General features: G+C 40.6%; 1 protein-coding gene across 4 annotated transcripts in view; it reads right to left on the bottom strand.

Annotated features, from left to right (window-relative positions):
- Positions 1–16,917: 16,917 nt before the first annotated feature.
- Positions 16,918–20,186, bottom strand: part of RMDN2 (regulator of microtubule dynamics 2) — a 54,771-nt gene continuing 51,502 nt past the window's right edge. The window contains exons 13-14 of one of the 4 annotated variants that reach the window (XM_039718950.1): positions 19,907–19,945; positions 16,918–17,634 (exon numbers count right to left, since the gene is read on the bottom strand). In XM_039718950.1, coding sequence (XP_039574884.1) covers positions 17,581–17,634; positions 19,907–19,945 — 93 coding nt within the window. In that variant the 3' untranslated portion in view covers positions 16,918–17,580. The other 3 variants (XM_039718951.1, XM_039718949.1, XM_039718952.1) reach the window with 3 other exon arrangements.

Here is a 20,186-nt window from a genome sequence, read left to right as displayed (position 1 = left end):
TCACTCTACAGAGGTAAAGCATAAATTGTGAGGCTATTAATCATCTGTGATTCAGGGAATTTAGATAATTCAAGTTTTAAGAAGTGCTACCAGAAAGTTAACTTAAAAGTTCACAATAATTACCCTAATGAAAAAATGAGACTAATAAATAAAAAAAACTTTTGTCCCATTATAAAAAAGCTCATTTTCCTTCCCTTCATTATTTGTGCTGCTGCTGAGACAAGCGTTGTGCTTCAACTTATTCTAAGACATAACTCTGTTCATCCCTCTGTTTCTGGCAGAAGACAGGAAGAGCTGAACCTACACTCTAGAACAATATGCCCTGCAGGGAAGCTTTCTGAGCAACCCTTCCAGGTGGCACAGACACAAAAGAGAGGTGTTTTCCACCAGTTTTCTTCATATAAGAATCCTTTCTCTCGTGTCCCTAACATCCTGCCCAGCCAGCATCTTTCCAGTATGTGAGGAGCACCAACGCCACAGTGAGCTGATAGCAGATCAGCCAGTGGGGCTTTGGTCAGAAACTACACAAATAGTCTTTGAAAAATCAAACAAGGAAGAATTCCCATAAAGAAGGAAAAGAAAAAAAAATCCAGAATAAATAAATATTTAAATTGACATGGTTCTCCACAGAATTACGAGGCATATCCTCCAGTGACATCATACCTGAACTGAAACTTTGTACTAAAGAACCCCTACTCCTGATGGCATTCAGACTGAGATATTTAGCACCTGTGTGTGCAGCCTTACAGCACACTGACAATCTTGCTCTCTGCATTTGAAGGTTAAGGTGATTTCCTTGAAGTCATCAGCAGAGACAGAATACAAAACACAGTCTCACAATGTATTTACAATACAAAATACTTTGTTTCACAATGTATTCACAATACAACATTGTTAAAATATCTTTATGCCTTACTTAAAGCCAGCAAGACTCCTTTCCTATCTTCACAGGGGATATCTCACCCTAATACAATACTTTTCTGCTTGAGTAAATAGCTCTAGCCTGTTCCCAGAGTTAAGTGTACACAGTAGTTTTTATTGGGTATAAAGCCATAAAACTGCTCAGCAGAACAGAAAGGAAAGTTCCTGGAATAATAATAAATAAATTCAATTGTCTGAATGACTGAAGCAGTGAAAGCAGAAGAGATGCATGAGGCTTGCATAGTAAGCTTTTGCTCTCAAGAGGACAGATTGATTTTCCTAGGATTTATGAGGAGTCAGTTAATGAAGTGACTGGACTTCTTTAGCTATTTTTATAGCTCCCAGACTGTGTTGCCCTTAGCACATAACATTTTCCCTAGCAAAGATCCAGTTAGCACAGCTTCCTGCATCCTTACATTCACATACAGCCAAGGTCTTCAAGTAATTATGAACAAGTTTCTCCCTGAGGATTTGTCATCCCTCTCTTTTCTTCAGAAACTTCCCAGAAATACACACATCTCTAGGTGGCAAAAGTCAATTATCTCACCTAACCCAAGCCAAAGATACTAATTTTTATTTTTCTGATAAAGGCACTCTCTGCTTTCTGGGGAAATCCAGCTAAGCTTGATCATATGCTAATAGAAGCAGTTGTTCTTCAGGGTAAATAGCAAAGAAGATTCTCTGTGGTCAGAGGAATAAGTATAGGGAAAATTGGGACAGTTGAGAACTGAGAACACATCAGAGGAGGAGAAATAACAGGCCAAAGAGAATAGAAAGAAATATTTTATCCCATGGAGGAGAATGAAAGTGAGGAGAGAGAACATGAGCAGCTGCTAATGGTCATTAGCCCCATCCCCACTACAACAACTCCCCAGGGTACCCTAGGGACCACAGGCTGTGACTGTGACACACACACCCCTGCAAAGGGCAATTCGTGCCATCTGCCCCTCAGCCAGCCTGCTCATACCACACATATTCTGGTTATTGATGTGCCATGTCCTGCCTTTACTGCCTCCACACCAAATGCTACAGAACTGCATTTTGTTCTGCCCTGCTTAGAAACGAAAATGTTAAGCTACAGAACATCATTGGTGGTGCAGTTAGATTAGGAAAAAAGCAACACTCTTAGGCTGGTGGGACACATTTCCTTAGGGACTGAGGAAATAAACCACACTGGTTTAGCTAGGCCGTGTTGCACAGTCTAACCCAAATGCCTGATGTCACAGAATCACAGACTGGTGGAGATGAGAAGGAACCTCTGGAAGTCATCTGACCTGACACCATGATGAAGCAGGGCCTCCTGCAGCTGGTCTAGTTGTTCTACTTTCATGTTAATAACAACTACCCACAGTGCTATAAGCATTTTCCTTCAGATTTTTTACAGTAAACACATAGCAAATTTATTTATTTATTTATCACTTTCCTTTCTTCTTAAAGTTAAGCCCATATGGGCACAACCCTGGGAAACACATTGCTGTCCCTAGGAGGTGTTCTTCCACAGCATCCTTCCTCACTCCTACTGCATGAGAAAATCCTTCCCTTCACTTTCTTTAGGAGGCATCCCCACAGGCAGGAAGAGAGAAAGGCCATATAAGACAGCATGAGTGCCCATCTCCTGCTGTTTTGAACTGGATTTTATGGATTTTGTGTGTATTTGCTCCCTGCTTCAGCACATAATAGAGAGGATCTCTCTGTCCAGAATGAACTGTCAGAGACTTTCCTCCTGCTGAACTGAGCCAGTAAGTCATTCACATCTTCCCCAGATGTTTCTGTTTTCTGAGCTAACAGGAACCACATGTACTCCCGGCTCTCCCTGAAGGTCTGGGCCAGCACAAACAGAGGAGGGGGGAATTCCCCACTTGACTTCAGGAACCAGGCGCCTGCAGGAGCAGGGTTGGCCCAGGATGCTTCCCAAGTGAGGGCTCTAACAAAGAACCACTCCCAAACCACTGGGAAGAGAGCACCAGGTATGACCAACTGGTGAAAATGCCGCTCACCTTCAAAAGATTTTAATCCTTTTACACTTCTAAATAGCACTTCAGTGTCTTTGACACTTGTAGTATTGATTAAGCACTACACGCAGCAAACTCACCTATGGCAGTAGGTGAAGCAGCCACGCAATTTAAGACATGGAAAATAAACAGTACTGCCTTGTTTGCTCACTGAGCTTTAGTGTAGATGCCTGTGTTCATTGTAATGGTCATCACGTAACCAAAGAATCTAAGCTTTCCCCTTAGTTTTTAAAAAACAAATACTCATATACTCATGTTTCCAAATATCAATACAACTATGGTCAATGCACAGCATGCCTTCAGTCAAACTTTGTGGTCAGGCTTGAAGAGAGGAAATCCTACAGAGCAACACACTTGCAAACACCTAAGTCCCTAATCTGGCCATTACCTTCTACTGACATTTTTTTTTTTAATTTACTGCATACTGAAAGTTAAATTTTAAATATAGGAAACAAATTACAATTTATGCCAGTGCAAATCTGAGCAAGAGAATTCAGGACACTGAACACACTTCAAAAATAACTAGAAATTAGAACTATACCTTTTCCTTTCCAGTGTTTGGTTTGTGGGTTGGAATTTTTTCCTTTGCTCTCTCATTCTTGCATAGATATTGATCAAAATCCCTTGCAGAATGCATGCTTTCCCAGGCTCCAAAAACATTCTATTTACTTATCAAAAACAGGTAGCAAAACTCTACTTCAAATTTTTAGAGTCTTTTTTCCAACACACAAAAACAAGTGTTTACAGATGCTCACCAAACTCAGCAACTTAAACTGTCACAGAAGTGGTCTCCAAATTTATTAGGAGATATATCATGTTTTCAGCTTAAAAGCATGTGGTTTATTGCCTTTTAGTTCTGACTGCTAAATAGCAGCACTATTTGAAAAGACAGGTTTCAGAGACATATGACTCTTGGGCAAATGAATTTCAGTAGCAGCACAGGCTTACACAGTAAGGCTGGAAAGTAGCCCAGTGTTTTTCTAGGATATTTCTTTTCCTTTGTCTAGCTTTGGCCAGACTATATATATTTTTAGTATTGCTTCTTGCAAGGTATTGGCCTGCAACCTGTGCTCAGTAAAAGGTTTGGACTCCTGCAGATGTCCTATGAATTCCTCCACTGAAACTTAAACTTCTAAATCAGTTTGAGTCCCTTCTTCACAAAGGCATTCAGACATGAGTAAAGAACAAATTAGAGAGAATCACCACATCCCTATGCTGGTTTAAAAGGAAAAAAGAAAATCAGACCACCCTAATTGTAATTCTGCACTTGCAGTTTTCAACTTTTGACATACAGCCCCATGATCCTTTTATACACACTATCAGAGAACTCTGCCAGTGGCCCGCAAGGCATGACAAAGCCACATTTTTTGTCAAGGAATACACTTAAACATGGGGTTAAAGTTCATAATTAACTACAGCTCCATTCAAAGTCAAGTGATCTTAATGAATATCAGTAAATTTCAAAGACAGTCAGGTTACTTTCTTCTCCCAGATGAGCAAAACAGATTCCAGGAGACAAAAAGAGCTTGATTTCTGCCTCCATGCCTCCAAGAATTATTATTATTTTTAATGAAACACATTGAGGGTCCACATGGCTGTCTGCAACTTGGTTTATTTTTAGCTGGTAATGTAGTTAATAAAAACCAGGTACAAACCTTATCCTGCTTTAGAAGTACATTTTGGAAATCAGACAGCTCTGCTAAAGTCATTATAAAACAAGATTTTAAGATATATCTAAAAAGCCATAAACCAAACTGTTCTTAATATGTCATAAAAGAACTGTTTATCTATGTGCATCTGATGTTGCACTTTTCCATTTGTAGGGAAAGGCAACCCTGTCAGAGAGACCACACACTATGTCACATTTAGTACCTGTTAGGAAAATTTCAGCATGATTTTAATTATTTCCAAGCTGGGTAAATCCTCTTCTGCCTCCTTGCTGGAAGGGTTTACATCAATTAAAATGGACTATCCTGTAAACTGTTTAAATGCCTAGAAAACTTCAGTTTGCATCCTAGTTAGCAAATTCTTCTCCTTCTAATTGTCCAGCTACAGCCTTGGCCAGACAACATGAAATGCAGTTTGACAGGTAGCACAGTCCCTAGAATGCCATCCAGGTGCCCCTGCATTGCTTTCAATACCTGTGACATCCTGTTTGTGCTATCCACAGAGCTGTCCTGCACTGCCAGAAAAACCAAGAGAGAACAGATGGGCCACTTGGCTGCGGTGACACCAGACTCAGCTCCTTCAGCATTTGTATCTAAAGGGGAAACTTCTAGAAAGCTGGGGCCATGAACCTGCTATCCTGCATCTATGGCTGTGCATCTGTTGAGAAATTTGCATATGCAAAACCAAACGCATTCATTCATCTCAGGACACCACCTTCAGGAGACAAGACTGTCTGGGATCCTGCCCACCCGAACCCCAGGGAAGAGCCCACACAAGGAAAGACAGGCACAGAGACTACACAAGAGGAAGAAACACCTCTGCTGGAAATGGCATGGGCACATGGGCCAGGAAGAGAGGCCTCACACTCCATCTTTGGATCCAAGTCTGGTGCACCTGGACACACAGTGATGTGTCATAGCCTTGACAATCAAGGGCCAAGGCTTAGCTGAAATATCTCTCTCATGCTGGGCTACTCACAGCATTAGAGCCTACAAGCTCTTTTTTTCAGAGCAGGAATATACAGCCAGGTGCAAAGCAAAAACCTTGTAGTCATGTTGGGGCTTGCAGCTTCAAGAAGCCCAGCATCAGAGGTTTCCACACACAGTGATCCTGACAGAGGGAAAAATTGAGTTACTACCAGCAGAAGAAATTCTGCTGTTAAAAGCAAAGCTGGAGCTGGTGTTCACTGATCTGCCCCTTGTATCTCAGTCTGTAATGCAGATGGGACAGCAAAAGATAATTACAGGAATATATATGAAAGAAAGAGACCTCAGCATCTCCTAGCAAAGAGCAATCTTCACCTGCAGCCAGACATCTCCCTGCTCTTCAGTCTGGCCAGCAAGATGAAACCTGAGAGCTTAATCCATGGTAAATTAAAAACCAGTATGTGTTTTAGTTATTAATAAGAACATTCCAGGGAGTAGCAGAGTTTGTCCATATATGCTGGCTAGGGGAAAAACCTTAAACATTCTTGCATGTCCTAGTTCACAGCTGGGATACCCACCTCTTCTGACAGAACTTGTTCTGGTAGCACAAGCTTTGTTCATATTTCTCAATGAAAAAAACAATAGTAATAATGAGATCATCATACTCTTTTATACATTTTTCTCTTTGTAGAAATAAAAGGCCAGATTTATGTTTTATTTCATACTTCACTCCTGTTTGGAAAAAGACACACATATCCTGTTAAGCAGCCTCGTGCTGCAGTAGGGCTGAACACTCTCTCCCAGTGTGAACAGATCACACAGAGATTTTGATATCACAAAAATAGGTCATCTGAAGTTTCCTTAGTTCTGGATGTTGCAAGTAAGCCAAAGCTTTCTGGGAGTAGAAGGAAGGGTGTTTGTTACCAAGGAAATTCAGCTGATCCTTACAGTAAGAGAAGATGGATTACATGAGCAGAACAAAACTTCTGGTTATGCCTAACCACAATAAATACCAGATGCTTCCAATACATTTCTGCTTCACCTCAGGGTGGAGTTCCCAAGTTTCAGGACAATATGCCCTAGAAGTCCTTTAGACACCTAACTCCCATGTAAAAGGAGGACAACAGCCTGCCCATAACCTTTCTGTGAAAGCTTTCATGTAAGGAGATACAAGTACCCCAGTTGAGTTTCATATCGTTGCAGGAGGAAAACAAAATTTTTACATAATTAATAATAATCATTGAATAAGAAGTCATTTCCATTGAAAAATGTTATATTGCCAAATATCTTCCACACAGATGAACGTTAGAATTGTTTCTCTCTTGCATTTCAGGAATTAGTAAATAATGCTTGGGCCAATTCCCAAACACAAGGTGATTTGAGTAGATCCCCTTGTTTGGGACCAACCCAGAGTCACCAACAGTTAAATATAATCCCTTAACTTATACACCACTGGTAATGTCTGACAAAATGCAAGTGTGGAACACACTCAAGGTAGCACTTACACACCAAAGGCAAGGGCAGTCATGGGATTTGGGGCAGAAAAGTGTCTTCATTCCCAAATGGCAGATACATCAGTTTCTCCAATAAGGGGGTTGGTAGCCAGATTTAGAGCAAGGACTAAGAACACATCACAGGATGCAGACACACATCCTGTGTCAGGTGTTTGAACAGGGAAGGCTGCAGGCCCTGAGGGGTACAACACCATGAGATGCCTTAATTCTTTCTGTTCCTTGCATGGCCTGGGATCCCAACCAGGATTATGAATTTCAGTCCACAATCTAGAAACAAAAGAGCTAAATGTAACACCAGCACATCAACGCAGCCAAGCCCATCACCAAACCTCTCTCTGGGACTTCCTGTAACCACAAAACTTATGTGTGCATTTCAATTCATAGCCCTCACAGCAAGCCCAGCCCTTCCCTAGGGGAAAGAGATGAGTGTTAAGGAGTAGATCCCAGGGAAGTGCTTTGCTAATCACACTTTCAGCTCCAGGAAAGTGTTCATGTCCCCGGGCAATCTTTTCAACAAAATTGCATCTGAATGCCAAAAATTAAGGAAATGAAAAATGAGTAAAGAGCAAATTAAAATCCCATAGCATTTAATTGTGGAATCAACAAAACGTTGTGTTCCTGGAACAAGCACTGTGCCCCAGGCACCTCAGCAGCTGCAGCTCTGCCCTGAGAGAGGCTGAGTCTGCTCAGCGTCCCACTGTCCCAGCCAAATGACAACGGGGAACACACGAGACTCAAAGCAAAAATCCTGGTACATGCCAGGGTTTCTCCTCCCTTTCCTTATTAATGTTTGCAGCACTGTCTTGAACGTGACTAACGAGAACAACTGAAACAATGGATGTGGCTCCTGCAAAGCAGCACGTTGTCAGAGGGGGGATCACAGGGCTGGTGACTCAGTGGCTGCCCAGCATCACTGTTTCCCCCACACGTGTCCTTGCAGGCTGATCTGGTTATTAGGATACAGCTACAGGCTGCCATGTGATCTCTGTTTAATGGGAGCATCGTCATGGTGTGTTCATACATTTCTTTAAAAATTTAATTGATGGGCACACATCCTTGCAAATAGATGTCAAGGAAATATTAAATCTACTCTCACAAGGGGAAAAAGGGGTTAATTAATAAGAAAAATAGAATTCAAAGTTAACACATTCATTCTGGCATTAATATGATTTTTCTTAACTTCTTACTGTATTATCACTATGATAACATTGTGCTGAAAACTGTTTTCTTTCCTACACCAGAAAATCTATTGGCTCCTCCCATCCCTTAAGTTTACAACAGTTCAGAAACAGCAGCTTTTGTGATGAGAAAAATCTAACAGCAAATTCCATCTCTGCTAAAAGACCATGAGTCTCTCTAAGGCTGCATTATCAAGAATTACTCAACCTGTCTGAATATGAGATATATCCTTCTGAAATCTGTCAATAAGAACTGGAAAATCTATTATGTCATTGGAAAAAGAATAAAATGTGGACTTGAGCAACGGGATTGCTTTGTACCCAAGTTTTCACATCACCTGTATTTTATTTTCATCACATTGAGCAACTGAATGCAATTTCCCACATCTCTAGTGCAAAAAAATATTTTTGTAGCTTTTATAAGATTCTGAAAAAAGAGATGATCCACTCAGTTGCAAAAGCTGATCCTAGAGATGAGAAGGGACCCTATCTGATAAAACAGGTAAGTAATTGCAAGTATGACCAAGTAAGTCAGTAAACACAGCATTACCCCCCATCAGTTGTACATACTGCATGCACTAAGCATTAAATATATTGCAGGCTGTACATAGTAATGAAGATACCAGTGCAGAAAAAAATGCTGAACTAAGATTCCAAATTGCTCTGCCAAGAGTCAGAAAAATCATAATAAAAATCAAAGCCAGCACCAGAGAGGAGGAGTCACAGAAAATCAACATAATAAAAAAGAATTTGTCAAAACACGTGGAAACTGAAGTCCTGGAGATGTACAGAGCTCTGCTGCAGACTTAAGTTTTATGGACACTTTCCTTTCTGGCCACAGGGCCCCAACTATCTCAGGTCAAACCTACTGACAGGCCTCTGGTTCCTGCTGAAAGTTCTGCCCATACGCTTGGCAGAAAAACCCTTCATGGCCCCTGCAAAGCTGCCTCTAAAGCTCACTGGTTTAAGGTTACATTTTGACTTCTCCTTACTTGGAATCTGACTGAAAATACCACTCGTTTTGGCAAGAAAACTGGAAGAGATTCAGTGTAATAGGCGTGAGCAGACCAGTTATTAGCATCTCAGCAGGAGCCGCTCAGGGATGCGCTTCAGTCTCCACATACTTAAGAGCTAAGACAGCTTCAGTCTTGCCTGAAATTTTTCTCCCCTTTCCACTCCCACAGGATTTACTTCACTCTTTGGTGAACAAGTACGGAGTTCAGGAAGCCAAAGAAAGTCAAACACACCATAGATGGGTACTAAGCAATCCTCCTTGAGGGTTTTTCTGCAAATCATAATCCCTACTTACAAAAAAAGCACTCTCAAAAGACAAAACCCCACCTCACATAGAGCTCTTCCCTCGTCCTCATCCTCCCTTTCAGCCACAGATGGTCTGGAAGCAGAAATGATGTTTTGGGAACCATCATCAAGACGATAGAGAAAGGATTGCTGGACTATGTGTTGATTCCTAGTGACTCAGTAACCCCTTCATGGAGGTCACAAGCTCACACTTGGAGAAGGCAAGGCAAAGGAAGCTAAGACATGAATTTACAGCTTCTTTTACCTTTTTCTTTACAATCTGCCTGCTCCAAATTGAACACATAAGAGACTTCCATTAGGAGTTGACAGCTGTATATAAAGCTTATCAGGGTTATCATCTAGCATTTCCTCTCCTGCACACAAGGTATCCTGCATCCAACAGATATTTTTCCTGTCTTTTCTCTTAGAGGGAGGTCCAACTGTGTGCTGTGGCAATTCCCTTTCATCTTTTAACCCTGCAGTTAGAAGTTATGATATAAAAGGATGTGCAGGCAGAGTCTTTCTCAAGTTTTCACTTCACACATGGATAGAAATTTCAAAAAGTTCACAAAGTAATCAAGTTTCTTATTGAAACTACAAAACACAGCAAGTTATATCTACTTTAACTCCTCTATTAAACTTATGGATATGTCTCTCCATACAAATATTTTTGTATGCATATACACCCAAACACAAAAGCTGTGGTCTCCATATCATTTCTGCTCATGGAACTACAATTCTGCATTGAAAACCAGACAGGATCCATAGCAATCTTGCCAGAGTAAATCCAGTGCAACAGAAATCAGAAGGTTGCAATGCAGGTGAACCCAGTCAGTCTGTTTGCCCTCAGTACCACTGTGGACACACTAAACATGCTTCTGTTCTGCTGCTCACGGTTTGACACAAGAAAAGCTCCTTCATATAAGCTCCTTCTCTGGCTTGAATTTAAGGATTAAATAACCCCCCAAGCATTCAGGAAGGACACGGCACCCCTTTGCTTCCCTTCGAGGCTGCCAGCTGACGAAGCGGCTCTCAGCCGGGAAGCGGCTGCGCTCCCTGGCCGGCAGAGCCGCCCCTGCCTCACGCCCAGCCCGGCCTCCTGCAGCGCCCTCGGGGGGCTTAAACTGAGCCTGGAACCGGTTATGGAAGAAATGGGATGAACTACTGGCAGCTAAAACACATCGCGTCCAACAAACCCGAGCTAAGCAGTGTTGTCACACTGGTGTCCTGGTTTATTTGAGCGCACGTTTAACAGTAACAAGCTCTTACCACAGGAAAACAGCAGCTCATAGGCAATGCATTTGAACTGTCTTTTCTGCCTTGTATTTTTCCATGTAAATTTAAGTAGGTAAACAAGAATAAACACATCTTTTGAAGCTAGGAAAGTAGAAAACGGCCATTTTGGCTTCACTGCCACTTGCCATGCCCAGCAGTGCCCCGCAGCACGAGGCAGTGACAGAGCCCTGGAGCTCCCTCAGGTGTCGTGGCAGGCCTGAGGGGAGTCAAAGCCCCGCACAGAAGAAAGCCTTCCATGTAGGCAGTCACAGGCTCAAGACTTAACATGCCTTCCCACTGGAGTTACCAAATCCTGTCGACCTTTGGTTAGCTCTCCAAGGGACACCTTCCAGATGCGCTCTTTTAACTTAATGTCGGCCTGTGCCACAGACATGCAGGCTTGTGAAACACCCGCCATGACAGTACCCCCCACAATTATCCCACAGCCGCTCCTCCTGACACAGCCACGGCAGGGCGCAGCTGGATCCCCCACAGAGCACGTACTCACCTCTCCTTGCCTCCAGCCCAGCAGCCCCCACAGGCCCAGCCGCCATCCCGCAGCCTCCTGCAGCAACACAGCTCCCGAGGCACCAGGGCACATCCCGCCACGGATCACGCGAACCAAACGCGCCGATTCCCCGCTGCCAGGGCCCACCCGAACCTCCTCGGGGGTCGCCGTGCTCCTTGCTCAGCCGCTGTGCTGCCCCTCCTGCCTGGCTGCCGCTCACCAGCTGGGGCACTTGCTCACACCTATGGCTGCGTGCCTGCAGGCAGAGCTGCACGGGCTTTCCGTGCTCCAAACCAGCCTGGAAACAGCATAAATGCTTCCCAAGGCTTCATCTTCCCTGACAGCATTTTGGGGGCTGATCGAAAGAGTAAAAGAGGCCTAAAAAGTGCAGGTTACTTTACCACTTACTGCTTTGTGTGTTCATGTGTTTATTCTTACATGTTTTATTTCAAAACATCCTCATGGGTGAAAGAAGCCTTGTCAGCCCCATTTTTTCAGATGGGGAAATAAGTTGTGGGAGGAAGGAAAAACTGTGGTATGCAATAGGCTAGAGTAATCACAAAGCTCCTCCTCTAGAGAAAATAAATTAATGACCTTTAGAGAAATCTTGCATGGTGGACAGCTAATTAAAAGTATTGCTCAAATGACCATACACGTCCAGATCCAGTAGTTTGGGTATTTTTTCACCCTCGATCTATTGTTCTGAATTTCTCCCATGGCATCTGAAAATACCTGCCTTCTCATTTCCTGAATGAACCTGTTAGGACATGTAGGACGGGCTGTGAAAGGGCATGAAAGCAGTGCACCGCTGAACAAGCTGCATTGAGCACTAGGATGTACAGAAGCAAACATCACACAAGGTCATGCAGGTACTTTTAAAAATCTCATCCTGGCACAATGCCTGGAAATCAGTGATGTCCAGAGGCTGTGTTGCCATGCTCTCAACGGCACCCAAATGTCACAGGACAAATCACGAGAAACTACTCTTCTCTTCTAAGAAAAACACTTCTAAAACAAAGAAGATGTCAAATGACTGTGGGATCACACACTCAATTATGGTCTTTTGAGCCAGTGTGCACTGGTAATTCTTGGTCAGGGATTCATAGTGAACGCAGCAGGAACACTGCTGTGTTTGAAACTGCCAATAACCATACACTGGTGGCATCAAAATCAACACACATTCTAGCAGTACTTTTATATTAACCCCTCACTGCACTTAAAGTGTTGCATTAGATATATTCTGCTGTTCTAATTTGAAAAAAAAAAGTATTTTATTACCATTTAAAGACTTTCTATATGATTTTATATGGCACTATGTAAGCTGGCCTAACATTCTGCAAAAGAGTAATCCTTAAAAATGAATTTTCGTTCCTTCATAAATTATTCTCTTCCAAGATTAGGAGCACACAAGTAAATCACTGAGTCTACTCTGCTGATTTGACACATTTTTCTGAACAGCAAACAGAACCATTTTTCTCTGGAGACTGAAATTTCAACAGCCATGCTGGTTACCTTTATCCATGAATCAGAAACCAGATTGGTTTGGAAAAAGCACATCCATATTCAAGTCTATATCCTTAACACATGTTTAGGTTACAATATTCCCTGTAAATATTGTGTGGCTCTATTTTTAGCTTATACACGTAGGCAATTCAAACTAGCTCATAATTAATCTTAATAAACAAAACATATGAAGAGTGGACAGACTGTGTTTGCGTGTGTGTAACTTGGGTATGTAGCTAAGGAGCTTAACCCCACAGTCACATCATGGGTCAGCAGCACAGAGCTCAGATTGTTCATATTCGAGTTCGCACTGGATCCCACAGATACTTCTAGAATAATTGGTTGTTTATTTAAATGAGTAAAATATTTCCTAAAAAAAAATTATTAATGTTTCACATTCTTAGTTCCAGTGCTTCATTTCCCAGCATCACACATGCATGGGTTACACAAACATAGACAGGGCCAGAAAAGCTTACTTCTTTTTGTATTGTCAAGACAGTTTGATTTGTTTCTTCTCCAAGGAACTTGGAAGCCTGTAAGAAGGAAAAGTGCTGGAAAATAAGAATATAACCTTATATGCAGAAGGAAAAAAGACCAAACAATAATGTTGGCCCTTCAGAGTCACTCCTTCTTGAGTTTGCACTGGATGAATGCCGCAATACAATTTCATCACATTACCACAAGATTTTCTGATTTGGAGTAGGTGAAATGCACTACTGTGCCCACTGAAAAAAACACAAGACTAGCCTCCAGAACATCCAGGAAAATTCCAGAAAACCCACCAATCTTGCTGCAATTCATAACATCTCCCTACAGTTCTAGGTACTTCAAGTAAAATGTGATCAGGTAGTAATGGCTGAAGATAAGTAGATCCAAATAAACTGCTATATTTGGGTTCAACATGGCTGGATCTCTGGGTAGCCATTCCTTCATTGCATTTTTGTTGTTGCTTTGGTTTCAGTGTTGCTTTTTTTGCTTTTGGGGGTATTTTGTTTGGTTGGTTTTTTAGTTCAGACTTTAACTACTGTAATAACAGAGTTGTAGGCATGGATTTATGGAAGGATTTTTTTAACTTGAACTGGACATAGGACTTGTCACTTTCTTTTCTACATCATCAGCTACTCACCACTGGTGGACAGCTTTCTAACTGATTGCAGAAGTCAGGGTATTGATATCACTACACAGAAATGCTTATCTCACCATGACTCTGCAGAAGGAAAGACAGTGCTCTAAACAAAGTAGTATGAGAGTGTATCTCTGTTACCATTTCCACCATGTGTCTGTGCCATTGCTACATAAAAATGTACCACATGCTTTGTGTGTTACGAGGGACAACTGCAAAGGGATTAGGATTTGGTGACAGAAGCCTCAGCTTCACCACAAGAAATCAAACTTACCTCAGTCATCACAGACAGCAGAACTAGTAGTTTTAACTCTAATGAAGCACATAAATCCTGGTACCAGGTCAAGGCCCCTGAGCTCACTTTTTTCCAAGTGTGTAAAGAGACAAATTACCACAGAGGATTTACAGTGTATGTACTGGAGCAGAGACCAAACAAGAGATGCCACAGTGGAACTGAAGGAGGTACCGTGGCTTCAGGAAGCCTGCAGCCCCCTCTGCTCCATATGGCTTCAAACCCGCAGGGGGTTAATGCAGAATCACAGACTCTAGCTCCTCCACAGAGACAAAACTACGGAAGTGACTGTCTGCTTGTGGATATTTTAAACAAAAAAGAAAACATATGGCCTCTGGAGCTATGCTTGCTTTTTCTCCAGCTGGTATGACACACAGAACAGATAGCCTAGGCCTACAACTAAATGCAAAAGCTGTATTCCAAGGAGCAATTAGGGAACAATCTAGGGAACACGCTTCAATTTTAAAAGTTCTCATATTAGCAAATCAGAGACAAAAACATTGAGAATGCTCATGTATTCTAATTAGTAAAAACCTTTAAAAGCACAAAATATCTCAGCCATTTCTTACCTGTGTGACTAATATTTCTGCAAACTACTAAAGACAATTTAGAATTAAATAATTAAGCCCAGCCTTTTCTCTCACAGATGTTAATTTGTAATTCTACACATACACTAGTAATGAGCAAAAACTGAAACTGAATAATGGGCTTAATTCAGAAGGCTTAAAAGAAAGATCAGTAATTTCCTTTATAAAACCATACATTTCTTTAAAAATGTAGCCATGTGGATTAAAACCACAGTTATAATAAACAGTCAATGGCAGTCATGATGCACATCTTTAAATTCAAGTCTTGAAACATGCTGATAAATACTTCAGAGCGCAAACTCATTTGATAGTCTGGGCCCAAATGTTGAGCCATACAGTGTGTGTGCAGACACAGCCCACTGACTTCTGCAGGAGTGCCTATGGCTTGTAGAGAGCTGGAGCTGTGCACTCCCCAGGGACAGCAAGGCCAGGAGGGATCTTAAGAAGTCCTGTAACCCAACCTCTGCCAGAGGATGAACGTGCCTTAAACACTGCCAATGTATGAAATCTGATTTAACTTTTATACTAAAACTTAAGTAAATGATTTTATAATGTTCTCAGGAAATGTATTGAAGGGCTTTGCAAAGTTACCATCAGGATTATTTTCTCCTAATGCCTAATCTGAAGGTAGGCAATTACCTCTTGTCTTATGAATAGGGAATTTGGAGAACAAGGTTTGGGGTTCTTTTTTTACTGTCTTCTCTGCAAAAGCCTTTTACAATGTGGCCTTTTACAAATGTGAATACTCCTCTAGTCCTTGCTCCTGCAGACTAAACACACCAAATTCTTTCATGTTTTACACGCAAAATAATGTTGTCTAGCACCCTCATCATTCTTGTCTCTCTCTCTACCACTGGACTCCTTCCAGTTAGACCCCAACCTCCCTCAAGTGTGGTGCCTGAAACTAGATACAATACACCAGCTCAGACCTCATTAGAACTTATTAGGCCTAATTAGAATAAAAGGTTATTTCATGTGAATTTAATGGGGAATGTTTATTTATTCAGTCTAGTATGAAATTTGTTTTTTCACAAAAACATAACATTATTGACCCGTGATTAACTTGCCACTCACTGGAATCTGCATGTCCTTTTCCATAGAATTACAACTAGCTTGGTCTCCTCCAATCTCTTTCTGTTAATTACTTCAACTCAAGACTTTATATTTGCCCTTAATGAAGTAAATCCTACTTATGTCATGTAATTTCAGTAATTAATGTAAGTAACTTCTTGTTCTAATCTATTTCTCCAATACACTTTCAGCTTTTATCAGCAATAATTAAAATGAAGTATCTATTGCATAATCCAATTTATTTTATAAAGGATATAAATTAGCATAAAATTGATTTCAGGAAAAGCCTCCTTATTACATCTTCTTAGGTGACAGTGAATTGTTAACAACAACCCTATGTACAAATCACTCTTGTAGATTATTTTAAACTATGCTTCCTGCATTGGCTATGAAAACATCAAAAGCAGACTTTACCAACAGCCCCTTACCAAAATCATGATGTGTCACCTTTCCAGCTTCCCCATTCACAAGCCAATCACTCTGTGTGAATCACAACACTTTGTTAGGATTAATCTTTCATTTTCCCTTTTCTCTGAGATTATGTATTAAAAAAAAAAGAACTCTTGAATTGAGAAAGACATATAGAAACGATTTCTTACACAGGATGAACATTCAAAAAAAAAAGCATATTTCTTTAAAATAAATGCCTACTTCTTCAAGTAGGCATTTATTTTAATACCCTCCATCTAGATTAAGATCCTGAATTAAAAGCCAATCATAACTGGCCTCTCTTCTTCTACAGACTGGTGTATTCTGCATCACTCCACTGGTGAATGGAAATTCTTTCCCTATCTGCTACATTTTATTGAAAACAGTGCTGTCCAACACACTCAGAAGTAGTAGGTCTTTAGCAGTCTATTTTTATGTACAGGTCATGTTATATAGATGATATAAAAGATTAGTGATGGACACATGCTGGACTAGGTTCTTCAAAGACACTCTGATGAAACCACATTAGGCAACTCTTCAAAGACAGAGAGCCAGCCTTCACAAACTTGATGGAGGTCCTGATACAAATCCATTAAATATCACAGCTATAATAGATTAATCTAAACCACTTTATTTAATTTGTCTTATCTTTAATATTGTACTTGATGTTACAAATAATTTATAATATTTAATTTATAAAATGTTCACATTTCTTTGTAAAACCAACAATAGGTTTAAAGTAAAAAGAGCTTTGTTGCGGCAACAGCTTTGTTTAACTTCAACAAGACTGTAATTTTTTTAAGAGTAGAGAAATGTGTAAACATAAATATTCATGATTTTTTTCTGTACACATCTGTGCAAATTAGTTGATATAAATATAATTTACTATAGAAACATTTTTTTTGTTTGTTTATGCTACACGTAGTTCTACGCTGGCATCAAGGACTAATTGATTCATCTTTCAAAGAGTGAGATTTATTCCTTTTGCATTCAAACCCCCAGTATGTCCATTGCCAGCAGTGGACTTCATGTTCAGAGAATCAGACTCACAGTGTCAGAAATTTAAAATTAAACTTCAGTACAAGTTTATAAATAATCAATAATGAATGTATTATTTTAATACCATAATCTCCGGACACTCAAAGGCCATGATCCAAGCCAACCAAAATCAATGACTGTTTTTTCATTGACTTAGCTGAAATTTACCCGCAGTTTCCAGTCTCATTTTAGTTTTACAATTTTATTACAGCATGAAGAGTTAAAAGTACGTAGTATCAGAGCTTCAGTGTAAGAAGTAAAGCCTCTAAGTCTTTCTGGGCCTCTTTATCCTGAAAGAAACAGACAACCATGCATCAATTTAGAGAGGATAAATCCCTTCATTTGCCTAATACGTGCCTATCCACATTTCTTTACTAACAACAGACATAACACACAACTGCAACAGCCACAAAATGTAAAGACTGGATAGTAAGTTAATTTATCAGTGAATACAAAAATAAAGTTTGAAGTGAAAACAAGAGCCAGATGGCGGCCCTCCCTTTACAGCTCTGTTAAAGCACTTAAAATGTTAGCCCACAAATAGCCTTCTCAGCAGACCAGTAAGCCCTTCAGCTTGGGATATAATTTTTATTGATGTACTTTGCATAAAGTATTGCCTTGCCTTATACCTGATGCAATCTTGCATCCTGACCACATGCAGTTTCTCTAAAGATGTTCTGTGATATTTGCTAATGATTTATTATGCAACTAAGAAGAAAACATTGGGAAATGTAATTAATGACATAGGTTAGATGGTGGTTTCAGAGCATACAGCCATACCTACCTGTGATAGCCACCATGGGCTGACTGCACCCTCAGAATCTTCCAGACTGAGCTCTCCCTGTGCTACTGGGCTCATGGCAGAGTGGGGCCAATGTGGGAGCAAGAGGCAGGTGACCTGCTGTGCTCAGAGCCAACACTACATTGTACTCCTAGGGCAGCAGGAAAAGGCTCCTTTTAGGCCAATGTTTTAAGTGCACAGCTTGTATGGGGCTTCAAACCTAAGCCAGGCCTAAGACTGTCTCACAAGTACCCAGTGCCATATGTTTTGGCTATTCCATGTATAATCTCCTTGGAAAGGGGCACATGCATATAAGCATGTAACCACAGTACAAAAACTCCATTATTCTACTTATTTTTAAGTGTCCCCTGGATATAATCTGCTTCCTTTAGTTGCTGCTGCAAAACCTGTAGCTTGCAAAATGCACCTTGGTTTAAAACCACATTTCTAAAATGTCACCACCTCGTGCCTGAAGGCTCATAAGGGTCCAAACACCCAACACATGCATCCATGGATATTTAACAGTGCAAGTGAAAAGTGCCTGCACATCACAGCTTTTGTGTAAGTATTTCTAATGACAGGGTCCAGTAATGATATTGCCATGGTATATTCTCAAGGAAAATACTCTAGACAGTCAGTGAAGTAATCACTACATTTCAGGATCACTTCATTACTCAATCAACCAAAGAGCTGGAACAAAATACAGAACATTTTAGAATATATTTCATGGGTGAAGAAATTCCTGCTTCTCTTTATTTTGGTTAGTTGTCTATAATGTCATGGAGGAACAGAGAAGAATATTGAGATGATAGAAACCATATGCCAGACATGTCAAACTACATCATATTATTGGTCTGGATTAAGGCATTAATACATTAGCTGAACACTTCTCTTGGAGTTACTGCCTTACTCCTACTGGCAACAATAGGCTAAACTATCTGCCTAATCATTTATCAGAGGCCTTTAAAGGCACACACTGCAAAGCCTGTAAGCTCTTGCCAAAATACTCTAACAGAAGGAAATGTCATACAGCACTGAGCACCCCTTAAACTCCACGTCACTACAGGCTGTCTGGAGCACCATGCCATTGCTTTCACCAAAAACTGAAAACCTCAAAATTTTCCCTTAATTCAGGGAAAATACACTCTTTTCTGTACTGACTGTGGTCAACTTATGAAAATGATTCTAAACTCTATTAAATAAAAAAGTAAAAAGCCAGATATTGTCCCATGCTAATATAAAATGGAAAAGCTTAATTGTATCTGGTTACACTCTTATGACATTTTTCTAAGTTGAAAATTATAAAGGTGCAGGTTTTCTCATATCCAAATAGTGTTCAGCATTTCTACTCATTTTGCAGGATACAGCATTTTAAAAAATATATCTCCAAACGACTTTAGATAATTGTCTCTTTAGAAGTAAAGGATTATATTGGGCAATGAGCTTTACAAGTTGCAAAGGTCCAGAAAACATTGGGCAATCTTCCCTGAATCTTCCTCTGGGCTTAGGAAAAAGAATGGAACAAAACCCAAGATTGTTCTAAGAACTGTCTGGAGAAGAAACTGCAAACGTGCAAAGCATTCTACCTCTGGTTTGCCAGTTCTAAACAGGACTACATCAGTTAAAGCAGGAGTTATTGTGCAAACTGCTTAACGGGTTGCATTAATTGAGCCAGCAGCTTCCAGTCAATTTGAACTTGTAGGGCAAAAGCATTGAAAAAAATCAGTAATGGCATTAAAAACAAAGCTGAGAATGGTCAGTGAAGGGAACTATTGTGTCACCTTTGGAGAGAGTCCTTCCAGACCAAGAGGTGTGTCATGCTAAAAGGAGAGAGAAGCCACAACTCTGTTCAGTGTACTAGTTTCTGGTTTTAAGGGTGAAAACTTCATTATTGCCCACAGCTTGGTTGCTAATGGAAATAAAAAGCCATAAATCCTGTCTTGGGCCAACTCTTTTCCTTATTGATTTCTGGGTTTGTGGCTTTCTGAAAATGAACAGTAAGGTCAGCTATTTTTTTCCTTTTTTTTCCCCCCAGACAGCAGGGTTTCTTTTTAGAGTGTG

Source organism: Passer montanus, unplaced genomic scaffold, assembly GCF_014805655.1.
Source record: "Passer montanus isolate IOZ18808 unplaced genomic scaffold, ASM1480565v1 scaffold40, whole genome shotgun sequence".
NCBI lineage: Eukaryota > Metazoa > Chordata > Aves > Passeriformes > Passeridae > Passer > Passer montanus.
Note: the sequence above shows the minus strand (reverse complement) of the source record. Positions and strands in the feature narration are given on the sequence as shown.